The sequence below is a fragment of the Pelophylax lessonae genome (assembly GCF_965119305.1).
Source record: "Pelophylax lessonae genome assembly, chromosome: 1".
NCBI lineage: Eukaryota > Metazoa > Chordata > Amphibia > Anura > Ranidae > Pelophylax > Pelophylax lessonae.
The window spans coordinates 476,954,601-476,971,325 of record NC_138768.1 but is presented as its reverse complement, the minus strand read 5'-3'; the positions used below and the strand labels follow the sequence as shown (position 1 = coordinate 476,971,325).

At 43.5% G+C, this 16,725-nt stretch overlaps 1 protein-coding gene across 1 annotated transcript in view; it reads left to right on the top strand.

The window, feature by feature from the left end:
• TJP3 (tight junction protein 3) overlaps positions 1-16,725 on the top strand; it is a 498,480-nt gene that overhangs the window by 108,842 nt on the left and 372,913 nt on the right. Inside the window, exon 2 of the mRNA XM_082257146.1 lies at positions 7,268-7,324. Within this exon, the coding sequence (XP_082113272.1) occupies positions 7,277-7,324 (48 nt within the window). The 5' untranslated portion in view covers positions 7,268-7,276. The remainder of the gene's footprint in view (positions 1-7,267; positions 7,325-16,725) is intronic.

Genomic DNA, 16,725 nt, shown 5'->3' with positions numbered 1-16,725 from the left:
TTCGGTCTTTGTTTATTTGTGTAGCAAAAAAAAAAAAAAAACCTGGCGGTGATCAAATACCACCAAAAGAAACCTTGATTTGTGGGGAAAAAAATGACATAAATTTGGTTTAGGTACAGTGTTGCATGACTGCGCAATTGTCATTCAAAATGCAACTGGGCAAAAAGATGAAAATTGGCCTGGGCAGGAAGGGGGGGAAGTGCCCTGTATGGAAGTGGTTAAACTCTGATAGAGCATGTATACCACTCAAGTGGAGGAATACAGCCTGTGACCCCCCCCCCCCCCCACACACTGTTTGATTTTCTCCAGTCCAATAATTTCTGAAGATCCCTAAGAACCCCTACTCATGCTGAGCAATATGATGTCTTCCTTTGTGACCTAGACCTGTGTTTTGCAGATGGTTTTTTTTTTTAACCACTGTTTTGGGCAAATGCTAAAATGCATTTATTTAGCCAATTCTTGTATTCTCTTTCTTGTTTTAATGAAATGAGTCGCTGCCAAATATGTCCTTGTGTTGACAAGTTTTATGCTCAAGCATGTACATAAAACATGTAAAAACAATTAATTGTATTCATGTTTTTAAACCGTGTCTGTTGGATAAAGTTGCACAAGAGTGGGCTTGCATTATGTTGCGCATAGTGTGCATGGACGCTGCATTGCATTGTACCATTTTCTTTACAGTAAGACAATGCAATGGGGCTAGTAAGCTTGAACCCCCTATTTTTTTTATTTGAAAGTGATCAGTATAAGTTAAATTACCTTGTCTGTGTGTTAATGTTTTAAAGATATGAATCTGTTTTTGTTTATGCATGTGGACAGCCATATATTGCTGAATACATTCTGCTTAAAAGTTGAATTCCAAGCACAGTGATTCTTTTAACGTTACAATTTTTTAATGCTCCTGATTGAACAGTAATAAGTACCACTGTAGTGTGTGTGTGTAGAAGCCCCATTGAGTGGCTGCCAGAAGATTCAGCAGCATTCTTCCCATCATTGGAACGGTGTCTATTACAGATAATAGTTCTAGTGTTGTACTTCCACCCCCTCCCTCTGCTTAGCCTTTCACAAAGCACACACTGTGATGGAGCTGAGGCTGAGCTTTGTGAATAGAAAAAAATGCACATTTTTTATTATGTCTCAGTCTATAAATTATATAGGAAAATGTTTTTGCGAGACATTATTACCAAAAGGAAACCCATTTTGTCCAATTTATTGCTGTATAATACATATTACTATAAATTATGTACAGTATTACTTGTTATCATAAGTAATCACAAAGTTATGGGGGAATAAAAAGGCCCATAGTGGAAATGTAGAACTTGCATAAGCCGTATACAGGTACAAGATCGCTAGTGGTTAAACCTTTTTTGTACGGTGTACAAATGTAACGTGTCTTATTTATTTTTCATAGAAAGCCAAGGCAGCCATTGGCATAAACAAAAACTGACAGCCCAATGCTGCTGGTGTTAAATGTGGCCTTAAGTTGTTGTATTCTGTATGTTTCCTCCTTGTTTTCAATAAAGCGTATCCTTGTTTTTAAAAAAAATGTGGCCTTAAGAATTTTGGCTACGTTTGGGGGGCCTGGGAAAAGTGCAGTTGTAATTTTTAGCTAAAATGCAGTAATAATTTGAATAAGTTTCCCAGCATGCATTTCTCAACACATTCATGGGTGACCGTAGTAATGATGTATTTTCAGCCTGTTTGTGAGCGTACTGAATTTAGTTAGAATCTAGGCTTCCCCTCAAAAAATCTGCCAAAGTTAAAGTGCAAGGAAAGGCTTGCTTTCAATTTACTGTAACTCCATGCACTCCGTTACACCATACTAGTACAAAGAAATATGTTACATTTTTTTTAAAGGTTTTTTTTTTTTTAGAGGCACTCTTACAGTGCTCCATCGCTCCTGAAAGCCAAAGCAAAGGAGGATGGAGGAGCTAAAGCACCTTCTTGGAGGGCGCATCCATGAGAAAATGTTTGGCGTTGCAGATGGTGCTAGGCAGGATGAGAGCGTAGCTGGGGCTGTTAAAGGGGTTGTAAAGTCAGGTTTTTATCTTAATGCATTCTATGCATTAAGATATAAAGCCTTCTGTATGCAGCAGCCCCCTAATACTTACCTGAGCTCCATCTCTATCCAGCAATGTCCACAAGTCCCTTGGCTGTCTGGGAATCTCCCTCCTGATTGGCTGAGACACAGCATTGGTGCAATTTGCTACCGCTGCTGTCAGTCATTTAGCCAATCAGGAGAGGGGGGGCAGGGCCAAACGGCAGCTCTGTGTCTGAATGGACACACTGAGTTGCAGCTCAGCTTGGGTGACCTTATAGCAAGCTGCTTGCTGTGGGGGCATTTGACAGGAGGGAGGGGCCAGGAGCAGCGAAAAGGGACCAGAGAAGAGGTAGATCAGGACCACTTTGTGCAAATCCACTGCACAGAGCCAGTAAGGATAACATGTTTATTTTTTTATCTAGTGTTTTTTTTTTTTTTAACAAGATTTATAATCACTTTGAGTAAAGCAGTTTCCCATGGATTGTAAACCACTAATCGCCCATATATCTAGAGTAATCACACCCTTTACAGGTCTGTTTTTACAATCATTTTGACCGGATTTGCCCTTCTTATCTGCTGCCTTAGTAAGGGACTTTCTCAAAATAAATAACCCACACATCTGTTTATCATTCAGTCAACATAGGCCATGTCCACCTTCTAGCTGATTCAGTGATTAGCTTGTGGTGGCTAAGGGTGCTCAAGTCTAAGTACCTGAGAATACAGATGAGAGGATCACAAATCAAGTCAATCTCCAACGTTCTTATTAATAGTGCCAATAACTCCCTTCCAGGATTTCATAAAGTTTGGGGTATTTCCAAAAGAGATGAAGCAAATAACCATGGCCCCTCCCATACCTCGTACTTGTAGGGTCGTCCTGCAGACCCATATGATGTATTTTAGGGCTGCCATAAATCCTGTGCAGAAGCTGGATGGTCATAGTTTTTCAGTACGTTTTTCGAGCTGGATGGTGCTGCTAACCTGGGCTACAATGATTTGAATTACAAACAACCACTGGAAATGGTACTATTGGTACCAAAATTAAAAACATGCAAAATAAGTGTGCAAAATGGGACAATGATTTAAAGTGTTTGTTCACCAATGCCAGAAGTCTGCCAAGTAAAATAGGTGAGTTGGAAGCTCTGGTGCACGAGGAGAACTATGACTTAATTGGTATTGCTGAATCTTGGCTTCATTCTTCACATGACTGGGCTATTAATATTCCTGGCTATGCTCTCTTTCGGAAAGACCGGGTAAAACGGAGGGGTGGTGGTGTTTGTCTCTATGTGAGAAGTGATCTCAAAGTGAGTGTGAAAGAGGACCTAGTTGATGGAGAGTGTGCTGAATCTGAAGCAGTATGGGTTGAAATGTACATGGGTGTGCGTAAAACAAAGATTATCATTGGAGATTTTTATAGACCTCCTAGTATTAATGAGGATGTGGAGACTCAGCTCCTGGCACAGATAGAAAGGGCTGGGACAGTGTTAATAATGGGGTATTTTAACTATCCAGACATTGACTGGAGTAATGGCACTGCTGGAACAGTTAAAGAGCAAACATTTATAAACCTATTACAAGACAATTTTATGGTGCAGTTTGAGGCCCCCACTAGAAATTATGCTCTGTTGGACCTGGTAATCTCAAACCATGCAGAGCTTATTAACAATGTTCATATAAAAGAACATCTGGGTAGCAGTGACCATAGCATGATTTCATTTAATGTCAGCTGTAAGCGAAAAACGCATACAGGAAATACAAAAACACTAACTTTAAGAGAGCAAATTTTCCAAGAATGAGGGCTGCTCTCCAGGATTTAGACTGGGAGGGAATATTGGCATCGATGAGCACAGAACAGAAATGGGAATTTTTCAAAACACTTTATGCAAACTCACTGCAAAGTATATTCCCATGGGTAATAAGTTTAAAAGGCTAAAAATAAAACCTATGTGGCTCACAGCAAAAGTTAAAAAAGCTATAGATAAAAAGAAAAGAGCTTTTAAAAAATATAAAAATGAGGGAACACTATCATTGTTTAATTGTTACAAAGAATATAACAGAATATGTAAAAAGGAAATCAGGGACGCAAAAATTCAAAATGAACAGCAGATTGCAAAAGATAGTAGGACAAACCCCCAAAAATTCTTCAAATATATTAACAGTAGAAAGGTTAGGTCTGAGCATGTAGGCCCTTTCCAAAATAATCAGGAGTGGGTGAATGGGGACAAAGAAAAGGCAATTTATTAAGTACTTTCTTCAGCTCTGCATATACAAAGGAGCATGGGGGAGCTCATGACCATAATGAGGACGGTATTGACACAGCCACAAATAATCCACAATGGCTCAAAAGTGATATGGTCCAGAAATATTTAGACAGAATAAGGGGGGATAAAGTACCTGGACCAGATGGCATCCACCCACGCATCCTAAAAGAATTGAGCGCTATAATTTCAAAGCCTTTGTTTCTAATTTTTAGGGACTTGTTAAGGACTGGAATAGTACCACTTGATTGGCATAGGGCCAATGTAGTGCCTATATTTAAAAAGGGATCAAAGTATTTGCCAAGTAACTACAGACCTGTTAGTTTAACTTCTATAGTTAGGAAGATATTGGTGAGTTTAATAAAAGACCACATAGATGAGTTCTTGCTGGAAAAAAATATTTTAAGCAACACTCAGCATGGATTCATGAAAGACAGAAGTTGTCAAACAAACCTGATTTCTTTTTATGAGGAGGTAAGTAAAACCTTGGACAGAGGGGTGGCTGTGGACTTAGAATACTTGGATTTTGCAAAAGCGTTTGACACAATTCCCCACACACAGCTAATGTGTAAGGTAAAGTCTACTGGCTTGGAAAAATCGGTTTGTAATTGGATAGAAAATTGGCTAAAAGAATAGAATTCAGAGAGTAGTGGTTAATGATTCTTACTCTGAATGGTCTAAGGGTATCAGTGGTGTATCCCAAGGTTCAGTGTTGGGACCCTTACTTTTTAATATCTTTATAAATGATCTAGGGTCTGGGATTAAAAGTACCATTTCAGTCTTTGCAGATGACACCAAGCTTTGCAGTGGAATATCTTCTTTACAAGATGTCTCCAACTTGCAAGCTGCAATGCACTGTTTCATTGGGCAACTATGTGGCAAATGAGGTTTAATGTTGATAAATGTAAAGTTATGCACTTGAGGGCTAAGAATATGCATGCATCATACATACTAGGTGGAGTAGAACTTGGGGAATCCATAGCGGAGAAGGATCTGGGTGTTCTGGTAGATCATAAGCTTAATAATAGCATGCAATGCCAAGCTGCTGTTTCCAAAGCAAGCCAAGTCCTTTCTTGTATTAGCAGGGGCATGGACTCCAGAGGGAGAGATATAATTTTGCCCCTGTACAAATCATTAGTAAGACCTTACCTGGAATATGCAGTTCAGTTTTTGGGCACTAGTTCTTAAAAAGGATATCGGGGAACTGGAGAAAGTGCAGAGAAGGGCAACCAAACTGATAAGAGGCATGGAGGAGCTCAGCTATGAGAAAAGATTAGAGGAACAGAATTTATTCTCTTGAGAAGAGGAGATTCAGGGGGGAATGATAAACATGTATAAATACATAAGGGGTCGATATAGTGAACTTGGTGTTGAGTTCACTTTAAGGTCAACACAGAGGACAAGGGGGCACTCTTTACATGTAGAGGAAAACAGATTTCGTCTCCAAATACGGAAAGGTTTCTTCACCGTAAGAGCTGTGAAAATGTGGAATAGACTCCCTCCAGAGGTCGTTCTGGCTCACTAAATTGCTTTAAAAAAGGCCGGGATTCTTTCCTAGGTGTACATAATATTAATGGGTAATAACATTTTTTAGGTAAAGTTGATCCAGGGAAATATGCGATTACCTCTCGGGGGATCAGGAAGCAATTTTTTTTCCCCTGCTGTAGCAAATCGGATCATGCTTTGCTGGGGTTTATTTTCGCCTTCCTCTGGATCAACAGCGGGTATAGGATTGTGTATATGGGGTTGTATGGTTGGGTTTTCAATACTGTTTTTTTTTTTTTTTTGGTTGAACTGGATGGACTTTTTTCAACCTGACTAACTATGTAATAATACTATGTAATACTATGAATTATGGACATTTCGGCAGCAAACACTGAAATACGAGGCATGTAGGGCCAACTTACGTACTTAATTCTATGGGTCTGACATGCATATACTCAATGTTTGATCAAACCTTTAGGTAAATACTGATTACTTTTTAAATGTAAATGGAGACAGACCTCTGCCCTATATCAGATGAATGTTGAAAATATACCACACCGATTACCAAAAATATTCTTATCCCAGACCAACAGACTACTATTGCGGAATCTAGAGCTTGGAAATCTCTATTGCTGAAGATGTTTATAGGTATTTGCGCATTAAGACGTGTCCTATATTAGCTGTGGATTTTTTTTTTTTTGACAAAAAGCCAGTCTGGCAAGGTTGGATCAATCTTAGATTCTACATTGACAACTCTGTTGTCCAGGACATTAGAGTAAATGTAAGTTTCCAAGTTTTTGGGCAAGTAGTGAACTTTAGGTATTTATTGAAAAATGGTTGTGGGGTCTGTTGCAAATTCCAAATCTGCCCAGTTTATTCACATTGACTTGTCTGCAGTAGATTTTAGCTATGTCAAAAATTACTTGCCTCCCCAGCATAGGAGTAATAGTAAGCAAGATGGTGTGGTGTTGTGTTTTTTTTTTTTTTTTATTGCTTTCAGAGATAGTGTTGGGATTGGAGCAATAGCAATTAACTAAATTGCTGTCACTCACAGTGCAGATAATAGGTGTTTCTTTCCACAAAATGAATGATATTAAAATGCTAAAACGTGTAATTGGGTTTTTTACAACATAATTTAATTGTTTGAGGGCTTTTTCCTGTTTTAAGCTCTCAAGAAAAGAGATGCTGTTTTTCTCCAAGCACATCTGGAAGAATTTGATGGAAACTTTCTAGTTCATTATTTTCTAGCTCAACAGGTCTGAACTAGGCAGGCAATTTGGCTTTTGAAGAAGTTGTCTTGTCAGTCAAGTGGGGATGGGGCCATGGATAAAGGTTAACAGTGTTGGGTATTAAGACTGGTGAAGGGATACTCCTTGGTGGGTTCAACAGCTTTTTTTTTTTTTTTTTTTTTTTTTTTTCTTTTTTTTTTTCAAAGCTACATTTTATTTTTCAGTAAAAATGATGATTCACCTTTGTTTCCTTCTAGGTTTCTAAGATGGAGGAGATGACAATATGGGAGCAATATACTGTTACGCTGAACCGGGTAAGTAGTTTGTAGTATGACTTTCGGTTTGTACTATCTTGCTGTGTTATGGGCATTGTACCCTTTCAAACATTTTTGTTTTTAGTGTAGCTAGGTGACAAGCTATTCCCTTCTTCATTTGTTTTCCCTGCCCTACCATACAATGATGGGCTCACATGTTGTGGCTGCAGTTTGTAGTGTCATGGCTGATTGATCCTCCTATGTCTATGTATTTAGTCACCTAGCTTGTGCCTAGTCTCTAAAGGCAATGTCTTGTTCTTTGTCACAATTCATGCCTCACTATTTCCTCTGTGTTGCATTACAAATTCAAGAGTACTAATGTAATAAAAGAATACATGGTGATCTGTCAATTTCCCTGCAAGCTTGGTCTGATCTAATTACTGTATGCTTTTACATGAAGAACAGTAGACTGAGACCCATGCATTGTGGGATGTATAGTTTATTCACAGATTAGAGGTGTACTCCAAGGTTCAGTGTTGGGATTCTTACTTTTTAACCGATTTTATAAATTCTAGAGTTTGGGGTTAAAATAACTGTTTGTGTTTGCAAATGACACCAAGCTATGCAGTGAAATAACGTCCTTACAGAATGTCGCCAATTTACAAGTCAAACTCAAGGCACTATTTGGGCAACTGTCTGGCATATGAGGTTTAATGTTAATAAATACAGATGGGCTAAGGCGCGTTCAGGATCCTAGTCCCAACCCACCTGCCTGATCCTGCCAGGAAACCGACACTACACACCACTAATCACAGGCATTGAGACGTTTCCCGGCCTGTGCAGCTGTGGCCCGGGAAATGTCTCAATATCAGTGATTAGCAGTGTTGGCTTCCTGGTGGGATCGGGCAAGTGGGTTGGGACTAGGATCCCTAATACGCCTAAACCCATCTCTATTGATAGAGATAAAGTTATACACTTGAGGCTAAAGCATATATACATGCATCATACATTCTAGAAGGAGAGCGGAGGGGTCAGTCAGTGATTGAGAAGGATATGGGTTTTCTGGTAGATTAGAGATCTAATAGCATGCCATGCCAAACTAAAATAAAAAAACATTATTTATATATATATATATATATATATATATATATATATATATATATATATATATATAATTATTTATTGACTGTGCTAGTTAACCTCCAACATAAGACCTGTTAAGAGTCCAATCCACTGGGGAAGATTTACTAAAACTGGTGCACACGTGCAGCTGTGCACAGTAACCAATCAGCTTTTAAGCTGAGCTTGTTCCATTAAGCTTTGACAATAAAACCTAGAAGCTGAGTCCAACCACAAAGATAACAATCTGCCAGGACCTGGAGTTAGTGCAGCTATGGAAGTACCAGTGGGAACCAGTTCATGAAGACCAAATGAACAAAACATTGTATCATTTGGTTGGTTTCATTGTATCCTTTGTAAACAGTGATACGATTTACTTTTTCTCTATCGTTCATTGACAGACGCAGCCTCATCTTCATGAACTGTGTGGGTTATGCTGCCACCTGCAGGAGTAGTCTAAGCAGTACGTTAGTACAACGTTTTACATATACATGCCCACGGGGCTGTCCCTCCAGACATAACCCTCACAGACCCAGCCCAGCACATCAGTTTGCTTCTGTCTAGAGAAGGAGTAGGACCTAGGTTTCCTACTGGGACTCCGGTCTGTTTTTTTATTATTTTCAGAGTATTTTCTTTTATTTCTCTTTACTAACTTGCTAGCTAGTGTTCAGGGAAGTATTTCCTAGTGATCTACAAGCAATGATGCCGACTGGGGCTTCGCACTGGATAATCTAGATCCTTATGGTCCCCCCAGTCTGGCCTACAAGCGTGAGCGGGTTATAGTCCCGCACTAGGCCTCGCCACGACGGTGCCCCTTTTTCCGAATGGGGACGAGCCTGTGAGTGGATGCCTCGCCAGGACGCGACGACCTGGAACGCCCTGAGTCGCAGTGTACCCCTCGGCTGGCAGCACCCCCACTTTGGGTGGGAGGCAGTCTGCCCAGAGCGGAGCCCACCCGGTCAATGGTATGGTGAATAAATGTCCCCCCCCCTTGCCCCTGCTGGCCTTGGGGGGGATGTGGGCCCTCTCCTGGGGATAGTGGTATTTGTGCCTCCTAAAACATCCCCTTGGTCTGCCCGGTGCCCAGTCTGTGTGTACACCCCCCCTTCCCAGTTCCCGCGGGGGGGGGGGAGGGTGGGCTATGTGTTTTGGGCACCTGGCGCCCTGGGAGGGGGGGGTAGCAGGGTACCTTTTTGGGATTGCTGGTTCCTGTTGTGGATCCTAAAGGCCTTCATAGTGTCGATCCCTGGCCGTGGGTGCAGCCATCTTCAGTGTGGGCAATGTAGAATTTTCCCTATTGACTTGCATGGGGCAGCCATTTTCCCTGAGCTTCCTATTCACTTCTATGGGCATCCATGTTTGTGTGGCCTTCTAGGCTGCAGTGTGACCTTACATTCAGGCGAGATCACTTCCTGTGCTCTGTTTCCTGCTGCTGGCCAAGGTAATTTCCTGTCTCTTTCTCCATGCTGTGGGAACGTTCAGGAGGTCTTTTCTCTGAGGTGGTACAGTACTAGGATCCTTGCAGACATATCCCTGCACACACTGCCTTTAGTATAATTTAAAGGGGGACTCCGCAGACCGCTGCGATCGGTGGAGGGAATCACGATCCCCGCTCTTAAAGCGACAGTACTCCGTTTTTTTGTATCTTGCAAAATGGAGTCCCAGACTGTGAACCAGACCCACTCTGTGCAACTCCCGGACAGTCCGGATCGCAGTCGCTGACCGCAATTTCAGCAGCTCTGGAAAGCCTGGTGACAAAAGTGGATTTAGTCATGATAAACGTGGATAGCCGAAAATGGCCGCTGCCTTCCCCATCTTTGGGGTGTCCTCTGATTCAGAGTCTGAGGAGGGTGCCCCGGATGTTCCCCTACCTGAGGAGGGGTCGCTGTCCTCAGTCAGAAGGTGAAGAGGACCTGTCCTTTTCGGCTGCAGCGCGGTAACGCGCTTTAGTGGAAGCCCTGATTATTTCAGTACGGGAAACTTTACAATTGGCTGATGAGCCCACACAGTCTCCCAAAAGTCTCAGAAATCTGGCAAGGTTTTCCCTTGTCCCGACACTTTTCACGATATTGTGAATGATCAATGGCGGCGCGTTACGCACATGTTAGTGATGCCAAAACACTTTAAACGCTGGTACCCTTTTGCTGAAAAGGTTTCCAACCGTTGGACGGTGCCTCCTAAAGTGGACCATCCTGTCTCCAGATTAACAAATCTACCCTTGTGCCTGTGGAAGATTCTCCAGTCTTTACGGATCTGGTGGACAGGCGGGTGGAATCCCTTTCCTGCCATCTTCACGTGCGGACGGGTTCCATTTTGAAACCGGTGTTTGTGTCTGTTTTAGTCGCACAGATGGTGACGGAATGGATTAGGGGTTTCCGGTGGGTCTCTGGACCCTGCAACGGTTCCCCCAGAACAGTTGGAAGTTTTGGACCAGGTAATCTAGGCCCTGGTGTTCCTGTGTGATGCGTCTATGGACGCGGCTCCCCCTAGTGGCTAGGGTTTTGGCTGTGGGAATTGCCATGAGATGCATGGTTTGATGAATAGCTGGTCAGCTGACCAGGCTTCTAAGAAAGCCCTGGCAGAGCTCCATTTCTGGGAGAGCGTTTGGCGATTCTCTGGATGAGTTGATCAATGGCTTGACTGGCGGGAAGAGTACTCTTCTCCCCCAATCCTCCAATCATACTAAGCGGCTTCCCTCCTTTTCTGCTCAAAAATGTTTTTTTCGTGCCTCTGGGGCGCAAGAAAAGTAAGCCGTTAAGAGCTTCTGGAGGGGCTAAAAAGCATTGGGTCAAGCCCAAGGCCGGCCAGACTGGTGCTACTGACAAATCCTCTTCAACATGAAGGGGCGCCCTCACCCGTCTTAGGGGTGGGGGGACTTCTGCTCTTAGTTACATAGTTTGTGAGGCTGAAAAAAAGACACCAGTCCATCCAGTTCAACCTATGATGTGCGCGCGTGTTTGCTGTTAACTGTACATTGTTTACCCCTGTATGTTGTGGTCTCCAAGGTGCCCATCCAATAGTCCTTTGAAACTATCGATGCTCCCTGCTGATGCCACTGCTTGTGGAAGAGAATTCCACATCCTTACTGCTCTGACAGTGAAGAACCCCTTACGTATTGTAGGGGATTAGACTCAAGGCAGGGACACAATCAGTGTCTTTAGAAAATGTCAGGTTTAAGCCACACTCAAAGTTCATAACAAAAGAAGCTGGCTCCTGGCCAAACAAACAAAAGTAAACTTTAGCTCAAACTGAGCCTTACTGTTTTTGTAGTCCTTTTAAAGTCCTTGTTCAAAGGTAAGTGTCCTTTCTAGAACAAACGATAATATCCCAGTTTTCAGAGACAATCAGCCATGCTCCAATTTGCTTCCTCTAATGGAGACATCCACACTCTCTCTGAGATCCAGGTCCAGCTGCCTTAATCAAGGCCTAGCAAGAGACCAACAAACTGTGGTCCACGGAATTGGGAATCTGTCCCACCCAGAGCACATCAGATTCCCAGGAAAAGCAAGCCCCGGAACAGACTTTACTAATAAAGGGTAAAGACTAGCACTCTTTACCATAACGTCTTTGCTGATTTTACCTTAGATTGAAAAATCTAAGAAACCGTGGAGGAACATAGATCCCATCAACCACTTCCCCAGCTATTTGGAGCTGTTTTGTATTCCCTTTCTCTAAAAAGTTTGTTCCTTATGCTAGGGTCGCCAGTACAGTATTTGTACCTGGATATCATATCCCCCCCCCCCCCCCCTCAATCGTCTCTTCTCCAGAGAGAATAAGTTTAGTGCTTGTAGTCTTTCCTCATAGCCGATGCCCTCCATTCCCCTAATTATTTTTGTTGCCCTTCTCTGGACTCTCTCCAGTTCCAGCACATCCTTCCTGAGGACCGGTGCCCAGAACTGGACAGCATTTTCCAGATGTGGCCGGACCAGAGTCTTGTAGAGTGGCAGAATAATTTCTTACATACATGCCAGTATTCTGTTGGCTTTGCTTGCAGCAGCTTGGCATTGCATGCCACTGCCAAGCCTGTTGTCCACCTGTACCCCCAGGTCTTTTTCCATCCTAGACTCCACCCAGAGGTTTCCCCCCCAGTAGCTTGCTTTCGTGTTTCTGACGCCCAAGTGCATTACTTTACATTTCTCAACATTAAACCTCATCTGCCATGTAGTTGCCCACCCAATTATTTTGTTCAGGTCCGCTTGTAAGGTTTCCACATCCTGCATAGAAGATATTGGCATGCTTAGTTTAGTATCATCTGCAAATACTGAGATTGTACTAGATATCCCCTCCTCTAGACCATTTATGAATAAATTAAATAGGATTGGTCCCAGGACAGAACCTTGGGGGACCCCACTTTCCACACCCGCCCAATCCGAGTACTCCCCATTAATCACCAGCCTCTGGACTCTCCCCTGGAGCCAGTTCTTTATCCAGGTACTCACCCTATGGTCCATACCTACATTCCTTAGTTTGTACAGTAAGCATTTGTGGGGAACGGTATCAAAGGCCTTTGCAAAGTCCAGATACACCACATCCACAGGCTTACCTTTATCTAGGTGGCAGTTCACTTCATCGTAGAAGGTTAATAGATTGGTTTGGCAAGAACGATTTTTCATAGTTTCATAGTTACATAGTTACATAGTAGGTGAGGTTGAATAAAGACAATAGTCCATCTAGTTCAACCTGTGCAGGTGTGTGTGGCTGTAATCATCTCACATACCCCTGAATCCATAACTACTAATACCGTTTTCATTACTAAAGTCTAGTATATAGTCTCTTAACATCCCCTCCAAAATCTTGCAGACTACTAGTGTTCGGCTGACTGGCCTATAGTTACCCGGATACATCTTGGCCCTTTTTTAAATATTGGTACCACGTTGGCTTTTTTCCAATAAGCTGGCACCATACCCGTCAGTAGACTATCCTTACAGATCAAGAATAATGGTCTGGCAATCACCTGGCTGAGCTCTTTAAGAACCCTCAGGTGCAAGCCATCCAGTCCCGGTGATTTATTTCTTAAGTTTCTCTCGTTTAGTACTAAGTCTATCCTCTGTTAGCCATGGGGGTACTTCATGAGGTGTATTATTTAGTTTAGCATTACAAGCTGGGTTAGTGTAGCCCCCAATTCCTTTGTGAAGATTGAAGAGAAGAAATTTTTTAACACTACCGCCTTTTCCCTGTCCTCTGTGGCCAAATTTCCTTTGTCGTCTTTTATGGGGCCAATGTGTTCTGGCCTCGCTTTCTTACTGTTTAAATACTTAAAGAATTTTTTTGGGGTCTTTTTACTCTCTTCCGCTATATGTCTCTCGTGTTCTATTTTAGACGCCCTGATTTTGCCTTTACATTTCTTATTACACTCTTTGTAATGCTTGAATGCTGCCAATGACCCTTTAGCCTTGTATTTTTTGAAGGCCATTTCTTTAGTATTAATATTCATTTTTATGTTGGGAGTTTAGCCACCCAGGGTTTAGTTTTGCTCTTTTAAATTTATTTCCCTTTTGGAATGCACTAGCCAATCCCTTTGTTTAGTATGCTCTTAATGCACTCTCATTTTTTCTCCGTGTTCTTTGTTCCCAGGGTTCTATCCCATATGATATTTTCTAGCAGAGAGCGCAGTTTTGGGAAATTAGCTCTTTTGAAATTCAGTATCCTTATATTACCCTTGTGTTTCCTATTACTATAATTAATACTGAAACTTATTGACCTATGGTCACTGTTCCTAAGTTGCCCCGTATTTCTATATCCGTAAGCAGGTCTGAATTGTTGGTAATCAGTAGGTCAAGTACCGCATTGTTTCTTGTCAGTGCGTTCACCATCTGACCCATGAAATTGTCCTGCAAAACATTTAGGAACTGCCGAGCCTTGGCTGAATGCGCGGTTCCTTCTGCCCAATCTATATCTGGATAATTAAAGCCCCCCATTATAATGACATTTCCCATCCTTGCTGCCTATCCTATCTGTAAAAGGAGGTCCACCTCCCCCTCCTACCTCTGGTTGGGGGGCCTATAACATACGCCCAATAATACCCTCCCTATAGTGCCTTCCCCTTTAAGTTCTAACCATAGGGATTCTGCCTCGTCCATAGCTCCATTATTCATATCATCCCTCATATTTACCTGTACACTGTTCTTAATATACAGACATATCCCTCCCCCTTTTTTACCTTCTCTATCTCTGCGATAAAGGGAGTACCCCTGAATGGTCGCCATCCAGTCATGAGAGTTGTCAAACCAATTCTCTGTTATCCCCACAAAATCTAAGTCCTCCTCAAACAGGACTTTTGGCATTGGTATACAAACCTCGTAATTTTGACCGGTTGCATATATCCTCTTTGATGTTGTTTTTAGGCTGCTCTTGTGATTTTTCCCCATGCCCACCTTGGATTAGGTACTCTAAACACCCTACCACTAATGTCCCCATTTGTGCCCTCTGAATCTTGCTCCCCACTGGCTAATTCTACAACTGTACCCTCCCCCCCATCACCTAGTTTAAAAGCCCCTCTAACTTTATGGCCATCCTCTCACCCAGTAAGGCTGCACCCTCCCCATTTAGGTGCAATCCGTCCCTACCAAAGATCCGGTGGCCGACTGAGAAGTTGGCCCAGTTCTCCAGGAACCCGAAACCCTCCTTACTACACCAGCTCCTCAGCCACTTGTTAACTTCCCTAATCTCCCGCTGCCTCTCAGGTGTGGCTCGAGGTACAGGTAGTATTTCTCTTCTTTCAAGAACCCTTGACTTCCTTTATTCAGGATGATTGGGTTCGCAAACTGATTTTTTCCGGTAACAAGATCGAATTCTGGTCCAGGCCAGGGGACAGGTTTTTTTACCCGAATCTTCACCTGTCTCCGAAGCGTTTGAAGGATCTGCGGGAGGCTGTGCAAAGTCTCCTGGCTCAAGGGGAGATTGTGCCAGTTCCTCCACAGGAACGCTCTCATGGTTTCTATTCAAACCTGTTCTTGGTGCCCAGAAAGGAGGGCAAGGTGAGCCCAATCCTGGAACTCAAGGCTTTGAACAGCTTTGTGCGGGTGCAGAAGTTTCAAATGGAGTCCATTCGGTCAGTGGTGGCATCCTTGAATCAGGGGGATTTTCTGGCCTCCATCGATACCAAAGATGCATATCTCCACGTTCCTATTTTCGAGGGACATCTGCGTTTCCTCCTCGCCTCGGTTTCCAGAGTTTTTTTACCAAGGACCTAGCCCCCGTGCTGGCCTGGTTACATCAACAGGGTATCTCAATTGTGGGATATCTGGACGATCTCCTGTTGCAAGCAGTTTCCCACTCGGATCTGCTGGGCAACGTCTCCATCACGATTCAGACCCTTCAAGAGTTCGAGTGGACGATCAATTAAAAAAAAATCTGCTCTGACACCATCTGTGTGGGTCACTTATCTGGGGCTGATTCTAGACTCTACTCTGGTGAGGGTCTTCCTCCCCTTGGACAAGCTTCAGAAGTTGCAAAGGGCGATCCGGTTGCTGATGGAGACCGATCAGTCCTCCTCGTCTACATGAGGTCCCTGGGGCTGATGGTCTCGGCCTTTGAAGCACTTCTGGCAAAATGGAACAGTGATCCCCGGTCATCGGACCTGAAGATTCGGTTGAGCCATCTCACCAAGTCGGCTCTCTCTTGGTGGCTCTAGTCTCCTCTCCTATGCCAGGGCAAATCCTTCCTACCGGTATTTTGGACGGTAGTCACCATGGATGCCAGCCTGTCAGGCTGGGGTGTAGTGCTGGGGAAGCTCTGTGCCCAGGGGACTTGGTCGCTGGAAGAGTCTTCCCTGCCTATCAGTATTCTGGAACTGAGGGCGATCAATCTCTGCCTGCTTCACTGAACGAGTCGGCTATGCGGCTCTCTGGTTAAGATTCAGTCGGACAATGCCATGGCCGTGGCTTACATCAGTCATCAAGGGGGCACCAAGAGTACTCTGGCGGCCAGGGAGGTGGCAGAGTTTCTGGTTTGGGCAAAAGCCAATGTTCCAGCTCTTTCCGCAGTCCACATTCCGGGTGTGGAGAATTGGCAGGCGGATTACCTGAGTCAGGTGTTGGATCAAGGGGAATGGTCCCTTCGTCTGGAGGCGTTTCAGCTCCTGTGTGTTCGGTGAGGAACCCCAGACATGGATCTGTTTGGTTCCCACCTCAACAGTAAAGTTCAGCGGTTTGTGGCCAGGTCTCGGGACCCTCTGGCCAACGCCACAGACGCTCTGGTGGCTCCTTTTGGAGCCAGTATCGCCTGATCTATGCCTTCCCTCCGCTCGTACTCCTGCCGAGGTTTCTGAGCCGGGTGGCGATGGAAGGCATTCCGATCCTTCTGGTGGCACCAGACTGGCCTTGGTGGTCTTGGTACGCAGA